The 20958-nt window shown below is 56.0% G+C and overlaps 1 protein-coding gene across 6 annotated transcripts in view; it reads left to right on the forward strand.

Moving 5' to 3' along the window:
- TBCD (tubulin folding cofactor D) overlaps nt 1-20958 on the forward strand; it is a 202876-nt gene that overhangs the window by 111822 nt on the left and 70096 nt on the right. For all 6 annotated transcript variants that reach the window (XR_010153175.1, XR_010153174.1, XM_024350788.3 and 3 more), the window contains one exon: nt 12657-12813. Coding sequence is in view for 4 of the 6 variants with exons in the window: in XM_024350788.3 (XP_024206556.1) it covers nt 12657-12813 (157 nt within the window). In the remaining 2 variants the exon portion in view is untranslated. The remainder of the gene's footprint in view (nt 1-12656; nt 12814-20958) is intronic.

A 20958-nucleotide genomic window follows, 5' to 3' on the forward strand; every position in this document is an offset into this window, starting at 1 on the left:
GGGCTGGGGGTCTTGGGCCGTGAGGCCGGGGCCAGGCTGCGTGGCAACCCTGAGTCCCACCCTCATCGTCTTTGCTCGGGGTCCCGAGAGGCCATGGGGAGCCTGCTGGCTCTGTGTCCTCCCCGCACTGGCTTTTAGGGAAAGAGAGTCTCGTGGGTCATCCGGCCTGCCGGCTCTGTGTCCTCCCCGCACTGGCTTTCAGGGAAAGGGAGTCTTGTGGGTCGTCTGGCCTGCCGGCTCTGTGTCCTCCCTACACTGACACACTGGCTTTCAGGGAAAGAGAGTCTCGTGGGTCGTCTGGCCTGCCAGCTCTGTGTCCTCCCTACACTGACACACTGGCTTTCAGGGAAAGAGAGTCTCGTGGGTCGTCTGGCCTGCCGGCTCTGTGTCCTCCCTACACTGACACACTGGCTTTCAGGGAAAGAGAGTCTCGTGGGTCGTCTGGCCTGCCAGCTCTGTGTCCTCCCCGCACTGGCTTTTAGGGAAAGGGAGTCTTGTGGGTCATCTGGCCTGCCGGCTCTGTGTCCTCCCTACACTGACACACTGGCTTTCAGGGAAAGAGAGTCTCGTGGGTCGTCTGGCCTGCCGGCTCTGTGTCCTCCCTACACTGACACACTGGCTTTCAGGGAAAGAGAGTCTCGTGGGTCGTCTGGCCTGCCGGCTCTGTGTCCTCCCTACACTGACACACTGGCTTTCAGGGAAAGAGAGTCTCGTGGGTCGTCTGGCCTGCCAGCTCTGTGTCCTCCCCGCACTGGCTTTCAGGGAAAGGGAGTCTCGTGGGTCGTCTGGCCTGCCGGCTCTGTGTCCTCCCTACACTGACAAACTAGCTTTCAGGGAAAGGGAGTCTCGTGGGTCGTCTGGCCTGCCGGCTCTGTGTCCTCCCCGCACTGGCTTTCAGGGAAAGGGAGTCTCGTGGGTCGTCTGGCCTGCCAGCTCTGTGTCCTCCCCGCACTGGCTTTCAGGGAAAGGGAGTCTTGTGGGTCGTCTGGCCTGGCAGCTCTGTGTCCTCCCCGCACTGGCTTTCAGGGAAAGGGAGTCTCGTGGGTCGTCTGGCCTGCCGGCTCTGTGTCCTCCCTACACTGACACACTGGCTTTCAGGGAGAGGGAGTCTCGTGGGTCGTCTGGCCTGCCGGCTCTGTGTCCTCCCTACACTGACACACTGGCTTTCAGGGAAAGGGAGTCTTGTGGGTCGTCTGGCCTGCCGGCTCTGTGTCCTCCCCGCACTGGCTTTCAGGGAAAGGGAGTCTTGTGGGTCGTCTGGCCTGCCGGCTCTGTGTCCTCCCTACACTCACACACTGGCTTTCAGGGAAAGAGAGTCTCGTGGGTCGTCTGGCCTGCCAGCTCTGTGTCCTCCCTACACTGACACACTGGCTTTCAGGGAAAGGGAGTCTTGTGGGTCGTCTGGCCTGCCGGCTCTGTGTCTTCCCCGCACTGGCTTTCAGGGAAAGGGAGTCTTGTGGGTCGTCTGGCCTGCCGGCTCTGTGTCCTCCCTACACTCACACACTGGCTTTCAGGGAAAGGGAGTCTTGTGGGTCGTCTGGCCTGCCAGCTCTGTGTCCTCCCTACACTGACACACTGGCTTTCAGGGAGATTGGGCCTTGTGTGTCCTGTTGGGTGAGCAGACACGCAAGCTGTGACTTCAGGGCTACGGAAGTTGCTCTGTGGTTTCCGGCAGTGCAGACTCCAAGTGTGAGCCCTGTAGTGAGGACAAAGAGTGGAGGTTGGAGTTCAGAATTGTGGACAGGCTCCTGAGGACCAGCAGAGGCTGGAGGCCAGGGCTTGCCCGCCGGGAGTGTGGCTGTGGAAAGATTCCAGTCCACAGTGGGGGCTGCTGCCCAGACTCACCCTGAATAAAGTGTCTTCAGAGCCACCTGTCCTGCCTGTTCATGGCAGTGACCCAGAAAGATTCATCAGTGGGCGGTGAGTTGGGAACAGAAAGAAAACCCTTGAGATAACTGGGTTGGAGACAGGCAGCAGGCTTGTCATTGTGCACTGGTGACATGGCCTTTGGCCTCCCCAGCCGTCTGGCCTGGGCCTCGTGGTCCTGCTCTTGGGCTTCATGTGTCCTTGGGTGTCAGCTCCAGCATGGCGTCCTCTGGGCCCTGCTGCTTCTGAAGTGCCCGTGCCAGGGACACTGTCTTGGGGCCAGTGGAGGTCTGAGTATGGGGGCTGGGAGTCCTAGGCAGTGAGTCATGGCAGAACTGGCCCCTGACTTCCTGGTTAAGCCTTTAATTCTCCCGAATGCCTGTTTTTGCTTCTTTCAAGTTGTTGTGCTTGAGCCACTCTGTCATTAGCTGTGGGCGTTCCGAGTGCCAGCGCACAGTGTTGAGCAGAGCGGGTAGGAGCGCCCTGGCTTCAGGGAGGGCCCCCGCCCCCTGCATGGCGGTCACGCTGCGCTGAGCGTCCCCTCCCCTCTGGTGGCCTTTCGCAGTGGTGGAGGGGCAGGAACTGACTGGCTCTTTTCCCTGTGGTGGCTGCTCGGGTGGCAGTGAGCGGACAGCGAGGGGGACAGACACAGGTGGAAGGAACCACGGTGGGTTTCATTAACAATCACAGTGGCTCAGGAGATCCTGAGGCTGATTAATTTGCAAACAGCAATTACTTGGGATTGCTTGAAAAGAAAGTTCTAGCTTAGAACAGGAACCTGAGGAGGGCTGGCCACACTGGAATCCAGTGCCCACTGTGACAGTGGAGAGCCAGCAGACGCCACTGGCTTTGATGGATGATGGAGAGGGTGCTGGCGTCTTCTGCCATTTATGGGGGGTTCTTGTGTGCTGTGTTTGCAGGCACCATGGGTCTCCCTGGACGGGGTTCGGTTCCACCCCAGCGCCCTTGTCTTGTTTCATCGCCCGTGTCCGGGCTGTGTAAGAAGCATGTCCATTTGTCCCGAGCGGAGGGTCTCTGCCCCGCCCCTGAGGGAGGCCAGGAGGCCCTTGTTGGATGCTCTGGCGGGCGGCACTGGGACACGGCCGTTGCACCCGGCCCTGGACACAGGGCGGCCACTGCACCCGGCCCTGGACACAGGGTGGCCAGGGACTTGGGGGAGGAGCTCTTCAGGATCTGTCACGTGCATGTGAATGCTCTATGGCTTTGGTATTCTTCTGTTTAATTTTAGTAAAACCGCGGCCCGTTGCAAGAAGAGTGTGGGCGTTGGCAGCTTTGTCCCAGGTGCTGCAGGGTTGGGGGTGGTCCCTGTCACCGCCTGCTGCTGGTGGGGGTCAGCTGCACGGATGCACGGCCTGGCGCCAGCGGCAGCCCCAGAGGCCATGCATAGGGCAGGCCCCGGTGGTCAGGGACCCACCCAGTCCTGCCAGGCGTTGGGCTTGGGATGTGCGGCCGGCTGGGGGCACACATTCATGCCGCAGGTCCCCGTGAGTCTGGGCCGTGTGCCTGGTGAGCCCTGAATTCCACCTCACATCAGCCACTGGTTCACGTCAGCCGCTGGTTCACGTCAGCTGCTGGTTCACGTCAGCTGCTGGTTCACGTCAGCTGCTGGTGTTGGGTGTTCGCATGATGCTTTTCTTTCTTGGGGGATGGATCAGTGGATGGAGAAATAAAGCTGTGAGGGCGTAAAATCAATGTTTGTTTATATTGATAGTCGTCCCTTAAACTCAGATCCAGGGGTGTCAAGAGACCTGAGCCCGGCCCCGGTGTGCCGCGCACTGGCCGTGTGTCCGGAGAGGGCTGTGATTGCGGCTGTCAGCCCTGTCCGTTGGAGCTGCAGCTTGGTAAATGCACAGATGGATTTTGAGAAGGTTTTCCTCTGAAGATGTGGGAGTCTTTGCACCTCAGCAAGCTGTGCTGGTGCGGCCGTGGCACATACCGGGCTTTTTACGTCTCTTCTAGGGAGTGAGTCGGTGGGCATAGGATGGCTAAGGTATGGGAATTTTAATAGGGAATTTTCAAGTAAATGGTTCTGTTAGTATTACAGCTTATTTTAGAAAGTAAGGTGCTTTCATAGAGAATGTTTAAAATTATTAAGAGGTAGACAATTTTTTTAAAAACCTGAAGGTCTTTTTTTTTTTTTCTTTTTTTTGAGACAGAGTCTCGCTATTGCCCAGGCTGGAGTGCAGTGGCGCGATCTCGGCTCACTGCAACCTCCGCCTCCCAGGTTCACGCCATTCTCCTGCCTCAGCCTCCCGAGTAGCTGGGACTACAGGCGCCCGCCACCTTGCCCGGCTAATTTTTTGTATTTTTAGTAGAGACGGGGTTTCACCGTGTTGGCCAGGATGGTCTTGATCTCCTGACCTCGTGATCTGCCCGCCTCAGCCTCCCAAAGTGCTGGGATTACAGGCGTGAGCCACTGCGCCCGGCCAAAACCTGAAGGTCTTATATTGTGGTGTGAGTTTATATTTATTTCCATCATTTTATATTTGTCAGATTTTTATGCAGGGGGGCTGCATAATGTCTGCCTGGAGAGCCTCAGCCTCTGTGGAAGAGTTGGGTCAGGAGAATCCTCTTGGCGGAGGAAGCCGGAGGGAGAAGCCTCTTGGCGGAGGAACCTTCACCCAGAGACCAGCCTGGGGGTCCTTGGCCCAGACGGGGGAGGTGGGAACATGGCCTTGGGTTCTTTCTTCCTTGCAGTTTGGGTGAATAATGTGTGATGAGGCCTAAGAGGAGATTTATAAAGAGTATAATCTCTCAGTCTTAGAGAGAAAAGTGTTTCAAAGTATGGGTTCTCAGTGTCTGTATTGAAAAAATAAAAAATTCAGTGAATGGGTAGGTTATTTTTCGATCTGAGGGTTATTTCTAAGCACATGATTTATCTTTAGCACGGGAGGGTGATGCCCCGCCATGTCTTTTTAGCTTAGGGACTGTCTTCTGCTGTGAGTTGGCCTCTCTGCCTGTGCACGTGTGTTGCCGGCCCCGGCTCAGCTGTGGCAGAAGTCAGTCACCTGTGGAGTTATGGAAGTCCAGGCGGCCGCCCCAGGCCGGGGCCTCATTCCGTTAAGTGGGGCCAGGTGTCTATCCCCTCACGCATCCGAGGTGGCTGCCGGCGTGCGGGTGTGCCTGTCAGTGAGAGCTCTGAGCTGGGATATCTGGTGACGGCTGCCCCTGCTTGGTCTTGCGGTGTGGCTGGGGAGAGGATTACTGGGTGGAATGTAGCCGTCCGCCTTTTGTGTTGACCTCTTGACCTCCCTTTTGGGAGGCTTGTTAATGTCAAAAAGTGAAGATATGAGGATGGGATCGTAATTTCTTTGTGTTGCTTTCCAGTAGCCCAGGGACCAAGCTGTGGGAACCAGGCCTCCATGTGCTGGCCCCACCGTCCTCGTGGTGCCTGTGTCTGTCCAGGCTTAGTCCTCAGATCAGCTGCTTCACCACATTGGCTGCAGGCTGGGTGGCAGATGCCCCCAGGAGGAGGAGAAGCATTTCTTCCCAGGGCTTTGGCCTGTGCTGTGTGCCTGGAACCTTTAGGGGCTGTGGCTTCGCAGACCTGGATGCAGCGTGGAGGCCAAGCGGTGTCTATACAGGACCCTTCAGTGATGAGGGTGGCCAGGCTCCAGCCAGGTCCTAGGGAAAGCTCTCCGAGAGCGACGGCTTAAGCAGTTCTGAAAAATTGCAAATGATGTGTGTTCTCGGAGAAAGAATGGGAGAGAAGCACTCACTCACAATAATGTTGCACCTACTGTGTGCGGGTAGGGTGCAGGCAGTGTGGTCCAGTGTGAGCGGGGAGGGTGCTGGTTGGGGGGTTAGTGCTCGGGACACAGCCTTTGGACCCAGTGCCCTCCCAAAACTCTGCTCATCAGTGCCCCTGAGCTCAGCATTGACCCCTGGAGGAACTGGGCGCCTTCCCTGGTCTCAGACTGTAAGCCTCCTCGGGAAGCAGCAGTTGGCTCCTGATGCAGCTGGCCTCAGATCCTGTTGGGAGAGCAGGATTGGTGAGGAACCTGGAGAGGAGTAGGAGGTGCTGCCTGATAGCAGAGGTGGGTGATGGGGGCAGAGAGGGTAGCAGGGGCCCAGTTCAGTCCTGTCTGGTTTTCACGTGGAGCTTTTTATAGAGTTGTGCTTCTCAAGCCTTTCAAATGCCTCACAGCGGCAGTCCGACGTGCAGTCAGTGACAGCTGAGTAGATTACGACCCTCAGGACTAAATGCAAAATCATCTTCACTGGGTGCAGCATTTACAGTTTTGGTGCTGGAACCTCCTAACCAGTGTTCTTAGGGGCTGTCTTACCAGTGAAGGGAGCTGCCTGCTGTTGACGCTCCACAGGAGGTTTGCGGCATGGCTGCCATCTGTGTTGTGGCCTGGGACTTTCTTAGAGAGTGGGTAAAAGATGAGTCATCTCTTGTGTGATTTATCAGCTTCACTTGTGCTTCCACGGCTCTTTGAAGCGTCTAACTTTTTAATTTCATGAAGAAACAAATGTAGTGCAGAGAACAGAAAGCTGCTGTGTGACCCGCGGGTGCCCAGCCTGTGGGGCTTCCTCATCGCCGCCATCCAGGCAGATCGAGTGCCGGCTCTCTGTGCTCTCCAGGAGGTGGCCTTTCACAGCAGGGACGTTCTGTGCTCTTATTTTAACAACTGTAAGAATCTGAGCTTGGTGACAGTTGGGTGACCCGGGCTCTGTGTCTTCGTGTTGGCCAGGGTGTGTCATACACCTGGCCTGGCCTGCGTGCCTCACGTGTGGTGGGGATTTGTGACTGTCCCCAGCACCTTGACAGAGGGTCCTTGACTCTGCGACCCTGCACAGTGGGTGGTGGCAGGTGGGATCTTGGTTCACAGGCACAGGTGGGGAGAGTTGCCCAGCGTGGCTGGGTGACTTTCCTGTGGAAAGAGTGGGCTTGGGGCTTGGTGCGTGATCCCACCGAGGCCGGGGTTGTGCTTGGGGCACTGGGGGAGAGCAGAGCAGGTGATGCATATCCGGGCGCCCACCCTAGCAGCACAGGAAGGGCTGGGATCACCACTCCCCTGGGCACCATGGGGACAGCGGGGGCCTGCTCACTCCCCGGGGCACCGTGGGGACAGCGGGGGCCTGCTCACTCCCCTGGGCACCGTGGGGACAGCGGGGGCCTGCTCACTCCCCTGGGCACCGTGGGGACAGCGGGGATCTGCTCACTCCCCTGGGCACCGTGGGGACAGCGGGGGCCTGCTCACTCCCCGGGGCACCGTGGGGACAGCGGGGGCCTGCTCACTCCCTGGGGCACCGTGGGGACAGCGGGGGCCTGCTCACTCCCCGGGGCACCGTGGGGACAGCGGGGGCCTGCTCACTCCCCTGGGCACCGTGGGGACAGCGGGGGCCTGCTTGTGTTGGGGGTGGGGCTCCTTGCCCCCCAAGGGCAGGCCGAGCACCAAGTCTGTGCTTGCCCTGCTGTGCAGCGTTGCAGGTGCAGCAGACATGAGGCCAGCTGCTGCTCCCTGCAGGCAGCTGAGGGCCTCTGGGAAGGCTTCTCTACAACGTCCTGTGGGAACTGGAAACCCAGATGTCAGTGGAACCAGGTGTTCTGTCCATCACTGCCTCTTGCCTCCTAGCAAATTCAACACTGGCGTTTTTTTTTCTGAGCAAGTTGAGCTGCATTTTTGGGACAGGAGCCATGGCTGTATGTGCTGGTGCTGAAGGGAGGGTCTGCAGGGACGGCCACACGGATGGCTGTGTGTGCTGGTGCTGAAGGGAGGGTCTGCAGGGACGGCCACGCGGCTCTCGGGAGCTGTTTGCTGCGCTCGGGCTCTGCACTGGCAGGCTCCACGCCGAGGGTCCCTCCACATCCACCCCATCGTGGGAGGGAGGCTCAGTGCTCTGCAGGGGCCTGAGCAGTCGGGGAGACACCCCCTGCCCACAGCCACCCTCTCTGGGCTATGTGGGAGGTGCCCACGTTTCCACGCCTTCCTCGTGGAGGGTGTGGCGGGCTGTCTGTGCTGCGGGGGTACTTGGCTGCACTGTGCACAGCCCTCACCGCCCAGTGCCGAAATGGGAAGGCCTGACAGGGCGATGCGGTCTGCACCAGCTACATCTGCAGAAGTCCAGCACGATGCAGTTTATGCCTGGCAGTGATGTTTGTTTTTAAAATTAGTAAAACCTCATTAGTTATCAGAAGGCGTAACTATATGATGATTTTTTGTGGAGGGATTATTTCTGCCTTTTGTGCAGAGAATGCCTGGATCCCTTCTGCCCCTTGGGGTCACATATTGCAGTGGGGACTGTGGTGCTCTGAGGGTTAAGTTGTTTCTGTCACCTGGAGGCTGCTTTTTCCTCAGGCAATTGGCGTTCAACAAATGACAGGCTGTCTAGAGAGAAGGGTTTTTCAATTACATGGCTGGACCTGGGTTGCCAAAAGGAAGCCTCCTGGGGTGTGTTCTATACGCGACATGCATTTGCTGTGTGTAATTGGAACCATGAGAAAGGTTTTTGTTCAGAGCTATTGGATAGTTTCCTTATTTTAAACCTGTTGAATCTGGAAAGAGTTGTTTTTGAAATTTTTTTCTGATAATAACGTTATATAAAAGTTTATGGCAGAGGAGTTTCTGTTCCACACGCCCCTCCCCGAGCTTTGTGGTCGCCCAGGTGCCTGGCTGTCAAGGCTGGCCTGTCCCTTGTGTTCAGGGTCCCGAGATGTCACAGCTGGCAGCCCAAGTCCTCCCCTTTATCCCGAGCAGGAGAAGCAGCCCTCACTCCATTTTTCACCCCAGGGTATAGCAGCACCTACCACCCTGGGATGAATCAGAGCCAAGAGGCTTGGTTTTTCTGTTCTTGTTAAGGAAATTGATCATCTCACACCCTCTCAAGCTGTTTTACTTTGTGCAAATCAGATTCCTTTCCAGGGACCTGCGAGGAGAAACATCCTCAGCTTCTAGAACTCCCGGGGATGCCGTCAGCAGCCAGGCCTTGGCAGCTGCCGCTTCACCTGTGCTGGCGTGTGGGGCCCTGACGTCTCTTGCGGGTGTCATGGAGCAGGATTGGAGGTTTCTGAGCAGCAGGAGGGCAGGAGAAAGGCCCCAGCACTTTGCGCTGTGGCCTGGCCTGGAAGGAGGCCGGCTGGGCCATTCTGGATGCCTGTAGCAGCACTGCCACCTGGGCAGAGGCCCCAGAGGCCGAGGCAGGCTTTGTTCTCTGCTGCTGGGACTCAGCCCTGCGGGAGCACAGGGAGGACAGCGGGAAGCCCAGCCCCTCTGTGGCTCTGTCCACAGCTGGGGACAGCAGTCCAGTGTGCACGGGCCACCCACAGCCCTCTCAGGAACTGGCCTCTTCTCTTTAAGACAGAGGAGTGGGCCAGGTGGGCCTCTGGCTGGACCTCCTAGGCCATCAGTTTTCCCAGCAGGAAGTGCTGATCAGACTGAAGGAAGGCCTGCGTGTGTGTGTTGGCCCAGATGCCTGTTAGTGGACGCTGTGTCTGCACAGCTGTCTCTGGGTGGCTGATTCATCCCAGCAGCTGACTACGATGGTGCTAAAGAGACCTATCTTACACGGACTTGGGGACAGAAACCTGGGCTCCCCTACTGAGGTCAGGTCCTGGGGGTGTGGTGGGATCAGCTCCCCCAGCACCTTCGTGGCCTGGGGTGGGGGGGGTCTGTGTCCTCCCTTGGGGGCTTCTCACAGGGCTGCCAAGCAGTGTCCAGGTGCATGGGTTGGGCGTGCAGGAGGCCTGAGGCCAGTGTCCATGCTGGCCACTGCCACTCGCGGTTGTCTGTTGGGAGTCGGTCTGTCCAGTGGATGAATAAATTGGGACTCAGCGGTTTGCACCCAGATGCCCGAGGCTATGGAGTTGCCGAGTGGTCGTGCCTGGTGCTGCCTGGAGTGGCGTTGCAGTGACTGTCCCTGGGGATCTGGCCTGGCAGGGATGCCACATTTGTGCAGCGCTTTCCTCTTGAAGGTGCCACAGCCTGTTAGTTTTGATGTGTTGGCCACGAACAGGCTGCCCTGTTAGCACAGAAAGTGAACGTGAGCAGTACGAGAAGGCTCAGAGTGGACTTTCCGGGGCAAACAACTGAGGGCCTTTTGGGCGTCACAGATTTGGTTTAGTTTGGATCGAGGTAACCATCTTGAACCTGCTTATTAGAGTCAGTGGCTTTTTCTGTCTCACAGCTGCCTTCTTGTTTGGTTTCGCATCTCACACGCATTCTGTGATCCTCACTGACTTTTTAGAAGGAAAATGTTCGACATTTACAAGAAGTGAGAGATACTCTTGCAAATCATCCAGCAGTTTCTGGTTTGCAGATTGATGGCAGCCCTGGCCTTTACCCTCAGTGCCTCCTGCCGGTGATGATGCTGCCGGCTCTGACCTGTGTGAGGAGGGCCTTGGAGAGCACAGGCCCCCCAGGGGGAGGACTCCGGGAAGTGCTTTGCGGGAGGGAGTCATGGCCGAGAGAGGGAACGCAGAGCTGCCGTGTGTGGCCGTGCAGGGCCTTCCACAGTGAGTTGTGGGGTCCTGGGGGTGAGAGCTGGTGGTGGTCTGACCATGGTGGGAGGTGGTCCGGTCCTGTAGAGGCGTGGCTGCCGCAGTTGGGGCGGGCTCTGGGAATGGCGCGGTGTCTGGATGTGGAGGAGTGAGGAGGAGCCGGCCCTGAGCTGCACCCAAGGGGAGGGCTGGCCATGGCGGGGGCACCACACCGGAGGACAGCTCTGCTGTGGGCACTGGGCTTGAAGAAGCTGCAGCGCATCCAGGTGGGGTGTCCTGAGGAAAGGTGGCTTGGAGAGGGGTGGGCCCCTGCCTGGAGCCCTGGCAGGCTGGGGAGACCTTGGTGTCTGGCAGGGACCCTGGAATGTCCTGCTGCTCCCCCGGGCCTCTGTGTGCAGCGCCCTGCATCGTGGCTGGGCTGAGAGGAGGCAGTTTCCCTAGCCCCTCACTCTGGCGAATTTCACATCCTTGATACCACGGTATCTTTGAACTTTCTATTTTGAGGAAAGTTCATTTTTATGTAGTTTTAGTAAGTGTATAAACGTAATAATCTTATTAAAAGTAATCACCATATGTATATAAAATACACTGTGCAGAAACATCCATTTTTATTGCTGTTTATAGAGAATAAAAGATCCTTAGATGCAAAAAGTCAGAGGGGAAATTTTCATATAATATTCGTAGTCCTACAGTTGTTGCTTATGGTGTTTTGCCTAAGACCATTTCTAGGTGCATTTTTCTGGGAGATAATGTATCTGATGACAGTTGCATGTGCAGATAACCGGCCTCTCATGTATCCATCCCGGGAGTGCCTTTTCTCAGACTGTGTGTAGTGTTAGTGAACTCGATTGGTGGGTGTGAAGTGTACAGACGGCATGTGCGTGGAGCGGGTCGTGTGCAGAGCCCCGAACGAGACCCTGGCGTGTGCGTGGAGCGGGTCGTGTGCAGAGCCCCGAACGAGACCCTGGCGTGTGCGTGGAGCGGGTCGTGTGCAGAGCCCCGAACGAGACCCTGGCGTGTGCGTGGAGCGGGTCGTGTGCAGAGCCCCGAACGAGACCCTGGCGTGTGCGTGGAGCGGGTCGTGTGCAGAGCCCTGAATGAGGCCTTGGTGTGTGGGTGCTTCAGCGTGAGGGCCACCTGGGGAGGAGTGCTTATCCGGGGAGGCGGAGCTGGGTTGGAGGCTTGGGTGCCCCTCCTGGCTCTGTGGGTCTCCACTGCTGGCTTCATAGCTGTGTTCCGTTTTCTTTGTTCAGCAGTTGATCTCAAGTATTTATTCCAAAGCACTTGAAATACATGAACCTAATAAATTGAACAAATACAGTAAAACTTTAGCTTCTCGGAACATCCCCATATACTTACACCACGTCCTAAAATCCTCTCATGTCTATGTAAAAAATCGGGTAGCCTGGGTAACGTGGGATGCCATCTCTACAAAAAATTAAAAAAGTAGCTGGGTGTGATGGTGGCATGCTTGTAGTCTCAGCTACTCAGGAGGCTGAGGAGGGAGGATCGCTTGAGCCTGGGAGGTGGAAGGTGCAGTGAGCCAAGATTGTGGCACTGCACTCCAGCCTGGGAGACAGAGCCAGACCCTGTCTCAAAAAAATAAGAAATAAATGAAATCACACTTGTGTGATGTCAGATTACTCATTAACCCACTTTTGAATGGAGCTGGAAGGATAATCCACACCTACCTCGGATTTCTCTGCGTGGCTGTTTTGCATAGGAGCCCTGCATGGGTTATTCTTGAGGTCAGCACTGTAGGAGCCGTGGCCGGCTTTGCATTTTCATCCTGGTTCACCCCAGACCTGCTCTGGGCAGAGCCAGGCATCCCCTGGGACGCTCTGCCTTTGCGTGTCCACGACAGTACAATTCCAGGCACTGCCTGGCATCTGCGCCTCTCCCTCCCCTGAACCGGCGGTGCCTCTCCCTCCCCTGAACCAGGGGCGCCTCTCCCTCCCCTGAACTGGGGGCTCCTCTTCCTCCCTGCCTGGCAGGAGCTGCGTTTCCTTGAGTCTCCTCAGACTCGGCAGACCCCTGGGTGGCATCATGTGCTATTCTGAAGGAGCTTTTGCTTCATGTCACTTGAAAAAAATCCTTTCACTGGATCTGAGTTGGTGAGCATGCATCTTCCTTTCGGAGGTTTGTTTTCTGACCAGGCCGTGGCTCTCACAGGAGCCCCGAGCCTCTGGGTGGGCTCTGTGTGGCTTGCGTGCCTCACTCATGTGGCACCGTGACCACGCTCCGGCCCTGAGCCCCACTTCTCTGAAGCCTCACGCGTTGCCCGTGTGGTCTGCTCCTCACCGTCTTTTCTCTCGTCCTTGCCCAGTTGTCGCCGTGATCCTGAAGGCACTGACCTACGACGAGAAGCGGGGTGCCTGCAGCGTGGGCACCAACGTCAGGGACGCCGCCTGTTACGTGTGCTGGGCCTTCGCGCGTGCCTACGAGCCTCAGGAGCTGAAGCCCTTTGTGACTGCAATCTCGAGGTAGGCCCATTCGTCGAGGCGCATCGGATGCGCCGTGCCCCCTGACGGCGCCGTGTGTCGTCTCCTCCGTGAGAGGTGTGCACAGCAGATGCTCGTGAAAAGGTGAAATTACTTGGCCAGAGGATCTGTGACAAAGCCACCGCTTGGAGGTCAAGCTCCTTTTCTGTGGGTGAGCAACCAGAGCAGAAGTGTGTGGAGGAACATTCCGGAGGTCTTGGCCACCCTGCAGGCAGTGGATTCTTGGGCGCAGGTGATTGGCACACTGGGTGGCGTGGGAGGAAGCAAGTGGGGCACAGGAATCGCCTGTGCGTGCTCCCTGCAGTCGCAGTTCTTGGCGAGAGGCGAATTCTGTCTCTATCTCCTTTCAAGTTCCTCTGGAATACAGCAGGCATGTTGGACATGGCAGTCTTCAGATGGTGTTTGTTTTTGTTGAGGAGCTGGATTTTGTGTTTTGGTGGACCAGCACTTGAGAGAATGTTCAGTAGCAATAGCCTTCGCTGGCATGCCTGATGTCAGCTCCTCTGAGGTGTAAGTGAACACTTCAGAACCTCTGGGAGGTAGGAAGACACTTTTTCCCTCTGGCTTCCTGATGAGAAAACTGAAGCCAGCAGGTTTCATGGGGTCACCAGAACCCCAGAAGCTGTGCGGCCTGTGGCGGGCGGGGCTCCTGCCTCAGTGTCCAGTGCGCGCACCCAGCTGAGCCCTGTAGTGGTGTCCTGTGCCAGGGACTTTCAGGATCTGATACTTTTTGCTTAGGAAACATGCAAAACAGATGTGTCCCCAGCGCAGGAAACGATTCGATTCAATTCAACCATGTGCGCTGGTTTTGTACACTGCTTTTGGACTGAAATGAGTTCTTTTGTGCTGGAGAAGGCAGGTGCTTCCTTTCTTGTTGTGCATGAAGGAGCTGGAGGCGGGACACCGAGGAAGGCGACTCAGCGTCACTGTCCGTCATGGGTGTGTGAGCCCACGGCTGAATCATCACAAGGTTTCACACCCGCACTTCACCTGACAACTTTTACTAGGAAAATGAACTAGGGAAACTGATTTCAGAATTATGCCCAAGTCTTAGAAGCTCCTCCTACAGCTGTTCAGGAGCCGAGCGTCCCCTGCTCACTACAAGATGCCTGAAGGGGTCATGGGATGCAGCGTCTGAAGCTTCCACCTGGAAGTGCACTGCTCCTTTTGGTCTGGGCGGGGCGGGGCGCCGGTGGCAGATGCCCCTGGTGGCAGGCTCAGGCTACTGTGCTGGGTCCCCTCTGCCCCGCACGCCCTGCGAGCACCAGCAGGGCCTCCCCGGCATGTGGCGGGGCCAGCGTTGGCCTGGGGCCCGCTTGGCTTTGATCTCGTGGGGCTTCGTCTTTTGGATGTCCTGGGTGCGCCTCCACTGTGGCTCCTGGGTTCCCTCACGCACCCGGGTGTAAGCGCCACTGCCTGTGTCCGACAAGCAGCTCGTTGTGAGGCACACGCTGGTGTAGGCTCCAAAGGGTCTTGGTGACAGGCGCTTTTCTCTTGTTCTTGCCCACTGCTGTTCCATCTTACCAAATACTCAGTAGCGTCCGGAGAGGGACCTCAACCCGGTTACTTCCCTGGGTGTGCAGCACGTGGCCAGCGTCTCATAGTCTAGATTCTTGCATCAGAGCGAAGCCTGAGAGGAGCCGAGGGTCCTCCTCCTATCCAGCTCCTCCTATCCAGGGAGACCGTGTGCTTCCCGAGGCAGCTGTGAACACGCACGTCCCTCCTGTCCTGCTCCTCTTCGGAGGAGAACAGCGCGGCTGGAGGGTGCTGGTGCTGGCCAATGTGTTATGGAGAGTGTGGCTTACCTGAGGCCAGGGAGGTCTGGGGTGGCTGAGAGCGGCTGTGGCCTCTGTCTGCTGCTCTCCCCAGTGGCCACTCTGGCAGCGCTGCTGGGCAGGGGCTTGGCTGCTGGTGGTCTTCAGGGAGCAGTGCCTTGCAGAGTGGAGCAGAGAAGATGGAGAGGTCCGGCTTTAGGCCCCTGCCGAGCTCCTGAGGCCCTGCCGCGTGCCCGTGCCAGCCTGCAGCCCTGCTGTCTGTGTGCGGGAGCTCTTGTGTGTGATCAGCCACAGGAAAGGCTCTTCCTGTTACTTCCTTGTGCTGCTCCTGCACTTCTAGGAAGTTGATCCTGTAACTAGGAAGTGAAAGCAAAAAAATGTATCTTTCTTATTGTTGATAGGAAGAGTCACAGAATGAGAAAACTTCCTTACGTTGATATCTCATTCAGTTTCCTTAGCAACCCTGAGAGGTGGGCAGGGGCCACCGTCATTCTGGTTTCACTGAGGAAGTCAGGACAGCACTGAAGACACCTGTCCGGCACCTTGTGCTGACAGCTTCCGAGCCAGGCCCATCACCTGGTGGCCGACGGCTTCTGAGCCAGGCCCGGCACCTCGTGACCGACGGCTTCTGAGCCAGGCCCATCACCTGGTGGCCGACGGCTTCTGAGCCAGGCCCATCGCCTGGTGGCCGACGGCTTCTGAGCCAGGCCCGGCACCTGGTGGCCCATGGCTTCTGAGCCAGGCCCGGCACCTCGTGGCCGACGGCTTCTGAGCCAGGCCCATCGCCTGGTGGCCGTCGGCTTCTGAGCCAGGCCCATCGCCTGGTGGCCGACGGCTTCTGAGCCAGGCCTGGCACCTCGTGGCCGACGGCTTCTGAGCCAGGCCCATCGCCTCGTGGCTGATGGCTTCTGAGCCAGGCCCGGCACCTCGTGGCTGATGGCTTCTGAGCCAGGCCCATCGCCTCGTGGCTGATGGCTTCTGAGCCAGGCCCGGCACCTCGTGGCTGATGGCTTCTGAGCCAGGCCCATCGCCTCGTGGCTGATGGCTTCTGAGCCAGGCCCATCGCCTCGTGGCTGATGGCTTCTGAGCCAGGCCCGGCACCTCGTGGCCGACGGCTTCTGAGCCAGGCCCATCGCCTCGTGGCTGATGGCTTCTGAGCCAGGCCCATCGCCTCGTGGCTGATGGCTTCTGAGCCAGGCCCGTCTGGGCAGCAGCTCCCAGGCCCTGGCCCAGGGCTCAGCGCTGCCTCGTGGCTGAGAAGCTCCTCACCACCTGCTGTGAGGCCGTGGAAAGACCCTGAATGCAGACGTGTGGCGGCTGCAGCTGAATCTGGCTTCTCAGATGGTGGTTCCCATTTCACAGTGAAAATCCTCACGGATTTCCTTTTCAGCCTCATATTTTGTCCAAGAGCTGTCAACATCACTGAAACCTGGGCCTGCCCTTCGTCCTGGGGGCGACTCCCTGGTCCAGTGTCACAGGAGGAGTCGGGCCAGGGTTGAGGGCTGGCACAGGACATGGGGGTGAGATGAAACCTCCACTCACCTGGGAGGGTGTCTAGGTGGGCACGGAACCCAGGGTCATGTGTGGGCCATCACTCATGGGTTCTCTGTTTTGGGGGAAAGCTGATCCCACTGGAGGGTGACTGTAACGAGAGTCTCCAGATCAGGTGCCGACTTCGGAGAAATGCAGGTGCAACTGTCCGAACAAATCAAGTCCCCGCTACTGGACGGGGCTGGCAGCTCAGCTGGGGCCAGAGAGAAAAGTCACCAGCAAGAAAGTTCTTACCTAAGGTCCTGGACGGGCAGATACATAACTTCTGCCTTTGGCAACGTTAGATGTGGTCGTTCCAGAGTAAAATACCTATAACAACCTGCCGATGCGCGGGGAGCCTGGCCTTGGTCTGGGTGTGGAGGGCTGGGGGCCGGCCGGTCGGTAGGTCCTGGTGCAGGCGGGCCCCGTGCTTCATGGAGGTTGGCGCCGCTCGGTGGCCTGCTCGCTTATTCTTAGGCCTGATTCACAGAGGCTGGGGCCACTCAGTGATCTGTTCGCTCGTTCTCAGGCATGAACCTTCAGGGCTGCACTCCTGTTCTCTTGTGCAGTTTCCACAGGGGACCCTCTTGCTCCAGGGTCATCTTTCTCACTTTGAAGCCCCTTGAGCCGCCCCTGCACAGCCTCCTGTTGGCCCTGTGAGGGTCCTGACTGGGGCTCCTCTTTTGGAGCAGCTGCCACGTGTGGACCGGCACGGGCATGGTCGTGGTCTGCCCAGCTGGGTGTGCGGTTGAGCCCATCATGCTGTGGGGGGCTCCCTGGGGGTTGTGTATGTGGGGGTCCCACGGTGGGAGGTGGGGTTGGGGTGAGTGTGACTTCTGTCTGGGGCATGTTGGGCGGGCGTGCAAGGGGGCCCTGGGACTCCTGAGTTTCTCAGGCCTGAAGGACTGTAGGACGCACTGTGGGCTGCAGGCTTGAAAAAGGATGTGAGTTTCTGGAGTAGCCTGGACTGCACAGCCAGGGCCTCCCCGGCATGTGGCGGGGCCAGCGTTGGCCTGGGTCCCACTTGGCTTTGATCTCGTGGGGCTTTGGTTTTTGGACATCCTGGGTGCGTCTCCACCATGGCTCCCGGGTTCCCTTGCGCACACCGAGCCAGCAGCTGCTGGGGCCTCAGGGCTCGCAGCTCACAGGCTTCTGACGCCTCAGCCTGGAGCTGGCGTTGTGCCCCTCGCCCCTTTACCTGTGCCGTCCCGGCCGCAGACCCAAGGGTGCCCTTGGAGCCGTGCCCGCCGGCCTGGGTGTCAGGCTTGTCCAACGGGTTCTTAGAGAACCTGGGCCCCATCCCTCCTTGGCCCACGCAGACTCCAGGCATCCGGCCGGGCGGGCTGTGAGTCAGGCTGCACCAGGTGAGCGTGTGGGATGCTGCTGGTGCGAGCCTCCCTGCCCAGGAGCCCTGCGCACCCGGGTATCGGTTGGGGTGTGCCCTTCCAGATCTCCCTCCCTTGGTTTGTCATAGGTGACCACATTTTAATTACCAGCTTTTATGCCCGTCAATTTGGGAACGTGATACAATCTTGATTTCTCTAACTTTCACAAGTTCTTCGGTGGGTCCTGTAACAGTGGGTGCTTGGGATCAGAGCATCAGAGTGGAATTTTCGCAGGGAAACGGAAATGCCTGATCGAGCTGGGCGGTGGCAGCAGCCGCTCCTCACTCTTCAGGTGCCTGGCTCTTCTGAGAGTCAGTTCGGGGGTTTAGTGGCTCACTTTTTCTAATTGGTTCCTAGCTTTTTGCTAAAGAAACTTGGATTAACTGTTCTTTTGCCTCACGGTGTGAATTTATACTGTCCCTGTTTTATAAATACCAGAAGGAGCTTCGTAGGTGACTTTTACCATGTGTTGAAGGTAGCATTGGTTTTGAAAACCTGATTTCCTCAGTGTCGCACACGGGTAGCTTAAGAGGTGGGATAATTGTTGGAGTAGTGAATGGATTTCCCTGAGAAGCCAAGTGCGATTTAGGGGCAGTGACAGTGCGAAGTTAAAGTGGGACAGAGTGGTTGTGTGTTACCTACAAAATCCCTCCTAACCAGTAATCACAGTCTAATTTGCAAGAAGGAAAAGAAAGCCGAGCCCTACGCTGCTGCTGCTGCACAGCTGCCATTGTGCGTCCAGTGATTTCCTCACCTGAAACTCTTTTGTAAGCAGCTCGTGTTGACATCAGCTCCGCCCAGGCAGCCACGGGGCCCTCCCCTGCCGGGGGGCAGCCTCTGACTTTCGGCCTCCACCTCGAGCAAACCTGCTGAGCGGCGCGGCCCAGGGAGGATCCGCCGAGGCCTGCAGATCCGAGATCTCTTCCTCGGGGGCAGGATTGTCCTGGAAAATCAGGAAATGGCAGGCATTGCTCAGAGCTACGTCTTGTTCTCCCTCACTGGTGTTGCTCAGTGGCACAGCTTCCAGGGGAAGACAACGCGTGTTTTTCAAGAAAAGTTGAGTGGCCATTACCGAGCAGAGTCCTAACCCCGTGAAACCCGGCAAATCCTGCCTCCACGTCAGCTCAGGTGTGACTCGAAAGCACTTAAAAAATTCTCGTGTTTTACCACTGTGTTGATTAGTGTGAGCTTTGGTTCTTGGGGGTTAGGAAAATTCAGCCATAGGCAGGTCCGATATGATTTGCAACTTTCAAAAAACAGGATGGCTAAATAACAAATTACTAGTCTGATATTTTTTAAATGTCTGACTTTTAAATGACACAGAATTATTGTTTCTTAAGGTAAAAACAGTGTATTTGGCTTTTTATTGCTATAAAATATTATATAAATAAGAAAACTTGAGCTGGGGTGAGGTCTGCACTTTGCTGTACCTGCCGAAAATGAGGTGCCTGGAGCTTGGGACAAGTCGAGGCGTGCACTTCCCCTTGACTCGGACAGGAAAGAGAATCCCTTTCTGTTTGACACAGACCATTTCTCTGTGTTGGGAAATCCTGGTGAAGTATCACATAAACTTCTCCAGCGAAAGCAAACGGGCGAGGACACCTAGGGCACGTTTCAGCGCAGACAGGCCGGCCCTTCTCGCGGCCTTGCAGTGTCTCTCTCCAGGTTCCCGGGGACGGTAGATGAACGTGGTGACTCACTCAGGGTGTTCCTGCGAAGGGAAACTGAGAGGCCCACGTGGGACGTTGGGTGCCCTGTTGGAGCAGTCCTTTAGGAAGGAGCTTTTATATTTATATTTAACTAGCATCATTAAACCTGTTTGTATTTATTTCTCGATGAGCCAGTTTTGTTCTGAGAATGAGAAAACAGAGCCGTTTTAATAAATGTCCAAATCAGGACAGTGTTAAATTTGTTGTAAGTCCATATATAGTTGATTGGTCGAATTAGCTTGGGAGTCTGTGTTTAGTTAAAAACAGTGTTTCTCAGGTGTTGCTGTATTTTCTGTGAGGTTCAGTAAAATATACACGCAACAGCAACCATTTTGACTTCTCATGGCAGGAGCCAGCTTCGTTGAAGTGGGCCAGGCTGAAGTGAGGCCAGCTTTGCCTGCTGCAGCCCACGTGGCTCCCCGCAAGCTGGCCTCTGCACCGCTCTTGCTTCAGATGAGCTGCCCAGCGGTGTGGCTGTGGCTTCGTGCAGCCCTGTGGTCTGTGTCCAAATTGCTGAGTACTGCCGGGAGAGGGAGCCGGGAGCGCCTGCGTCTCCTGCTGTCAGCCGGTCTGACCGCCTGAGCGGAGCTGTTGAAGTGGACTGAACAACAGTAACCTTAGAGGGTTAGACTTGGTGAGGATGGTAGATGATTTTAAGTTTCTTCTCTTTTTTCCATTCTTTCTTCATTAATCAGTGTTCCACACTTTAAATATAGTAATTTAAACAAATAACACATTTCAAGAATTCAGTGTAACATGTGACCTTTCAGTAGTATTGGCTGGAGCCGGCGGCAATAAAGATAGAAGCCTGTGTTCCTCTTGTGGCAAATGTTAAAGGAAACCAGAAATTCTTGATTCATATTTTTCCCTAGAACGCGTGGCTTTACAGGTTTCAAAAAATGAAACTCTTGTTCATATGGTAAATATGACACAAATTTCTATGCATTCTGAAAAGATTTAGAATAAACTGCCATTTGTTGTTAAAAATAGCAGTTATATAACTTTTTTTTTTTCTTGAGACGGAGTCTTCCTCTGTCGCCCAGGCTGGAGTGCAGTGGTGCGATCTCGGCTCACTGCCATCTCCGCCTCCCGGGTTCAAGCAATTCTTCTGCCTGCCTAGTAGCTGGGATTACAGGCGCGCATCACCACCCCCGATTAAGTTTTTTGTATTTTTAGTAGAGACGGGGTTTCACTGTGTTGGCCAGGCTGTTCTCGAACTCCTGACCTCGTGATCCACCCACCTTGGCCTCCCAAAGTGCTGGGATTACAGGCGTGAGCCACTGCGCCCGGCTGTAGTTATATAACTTTTAGTTATTAAAAGATCACATTCATATGTCTTGATCAGTTTAATGATTTCTAAGATATCATTAACAAAAGCCATTATGATGTATTGAAATAGGATTGATCTTAAAACGTTCCTGCTAATGTAACGTGAGTTCCCTTTAATTTTAAACCAGTATTTTTCTCTTCTTATTTAGGCTATAGTTTGTTATAAAGAGTGTAGAGAGGAAAATGGAGTGCTTTTCTGTTCATAGAGTTTTTCTGAAATTAAAGTCAAAATTTTCAGTTTCAAGTAGTGAAAGCAGTGTTAACAGAAAGTTTCCCAGATACTAATCCTGGGTCTTTTAAGATCTTTAGATAATTAGTTGCTTTCCAAAATAGCTTTTAATTCTGAACTCATTTTAGACTTAAAGAAGAATTGCAAAACCAGTGGGGTTCTTCTAGACC

This window comes from Pan troglodytes, chromosome 19 (assembly GCF_028858775.2).
Source record: "Pan troglodytes isolate AG18354 chromosome 19, NHGRI_mPanTro3-v2.0_pri, whole genome shotgun sequence".
NCBI classification, from domain to species: Eukaryota; Metazoa; Chordata; class Mammalia; order Primates; family Hominidae; genus Pan; species Pan troglodytes.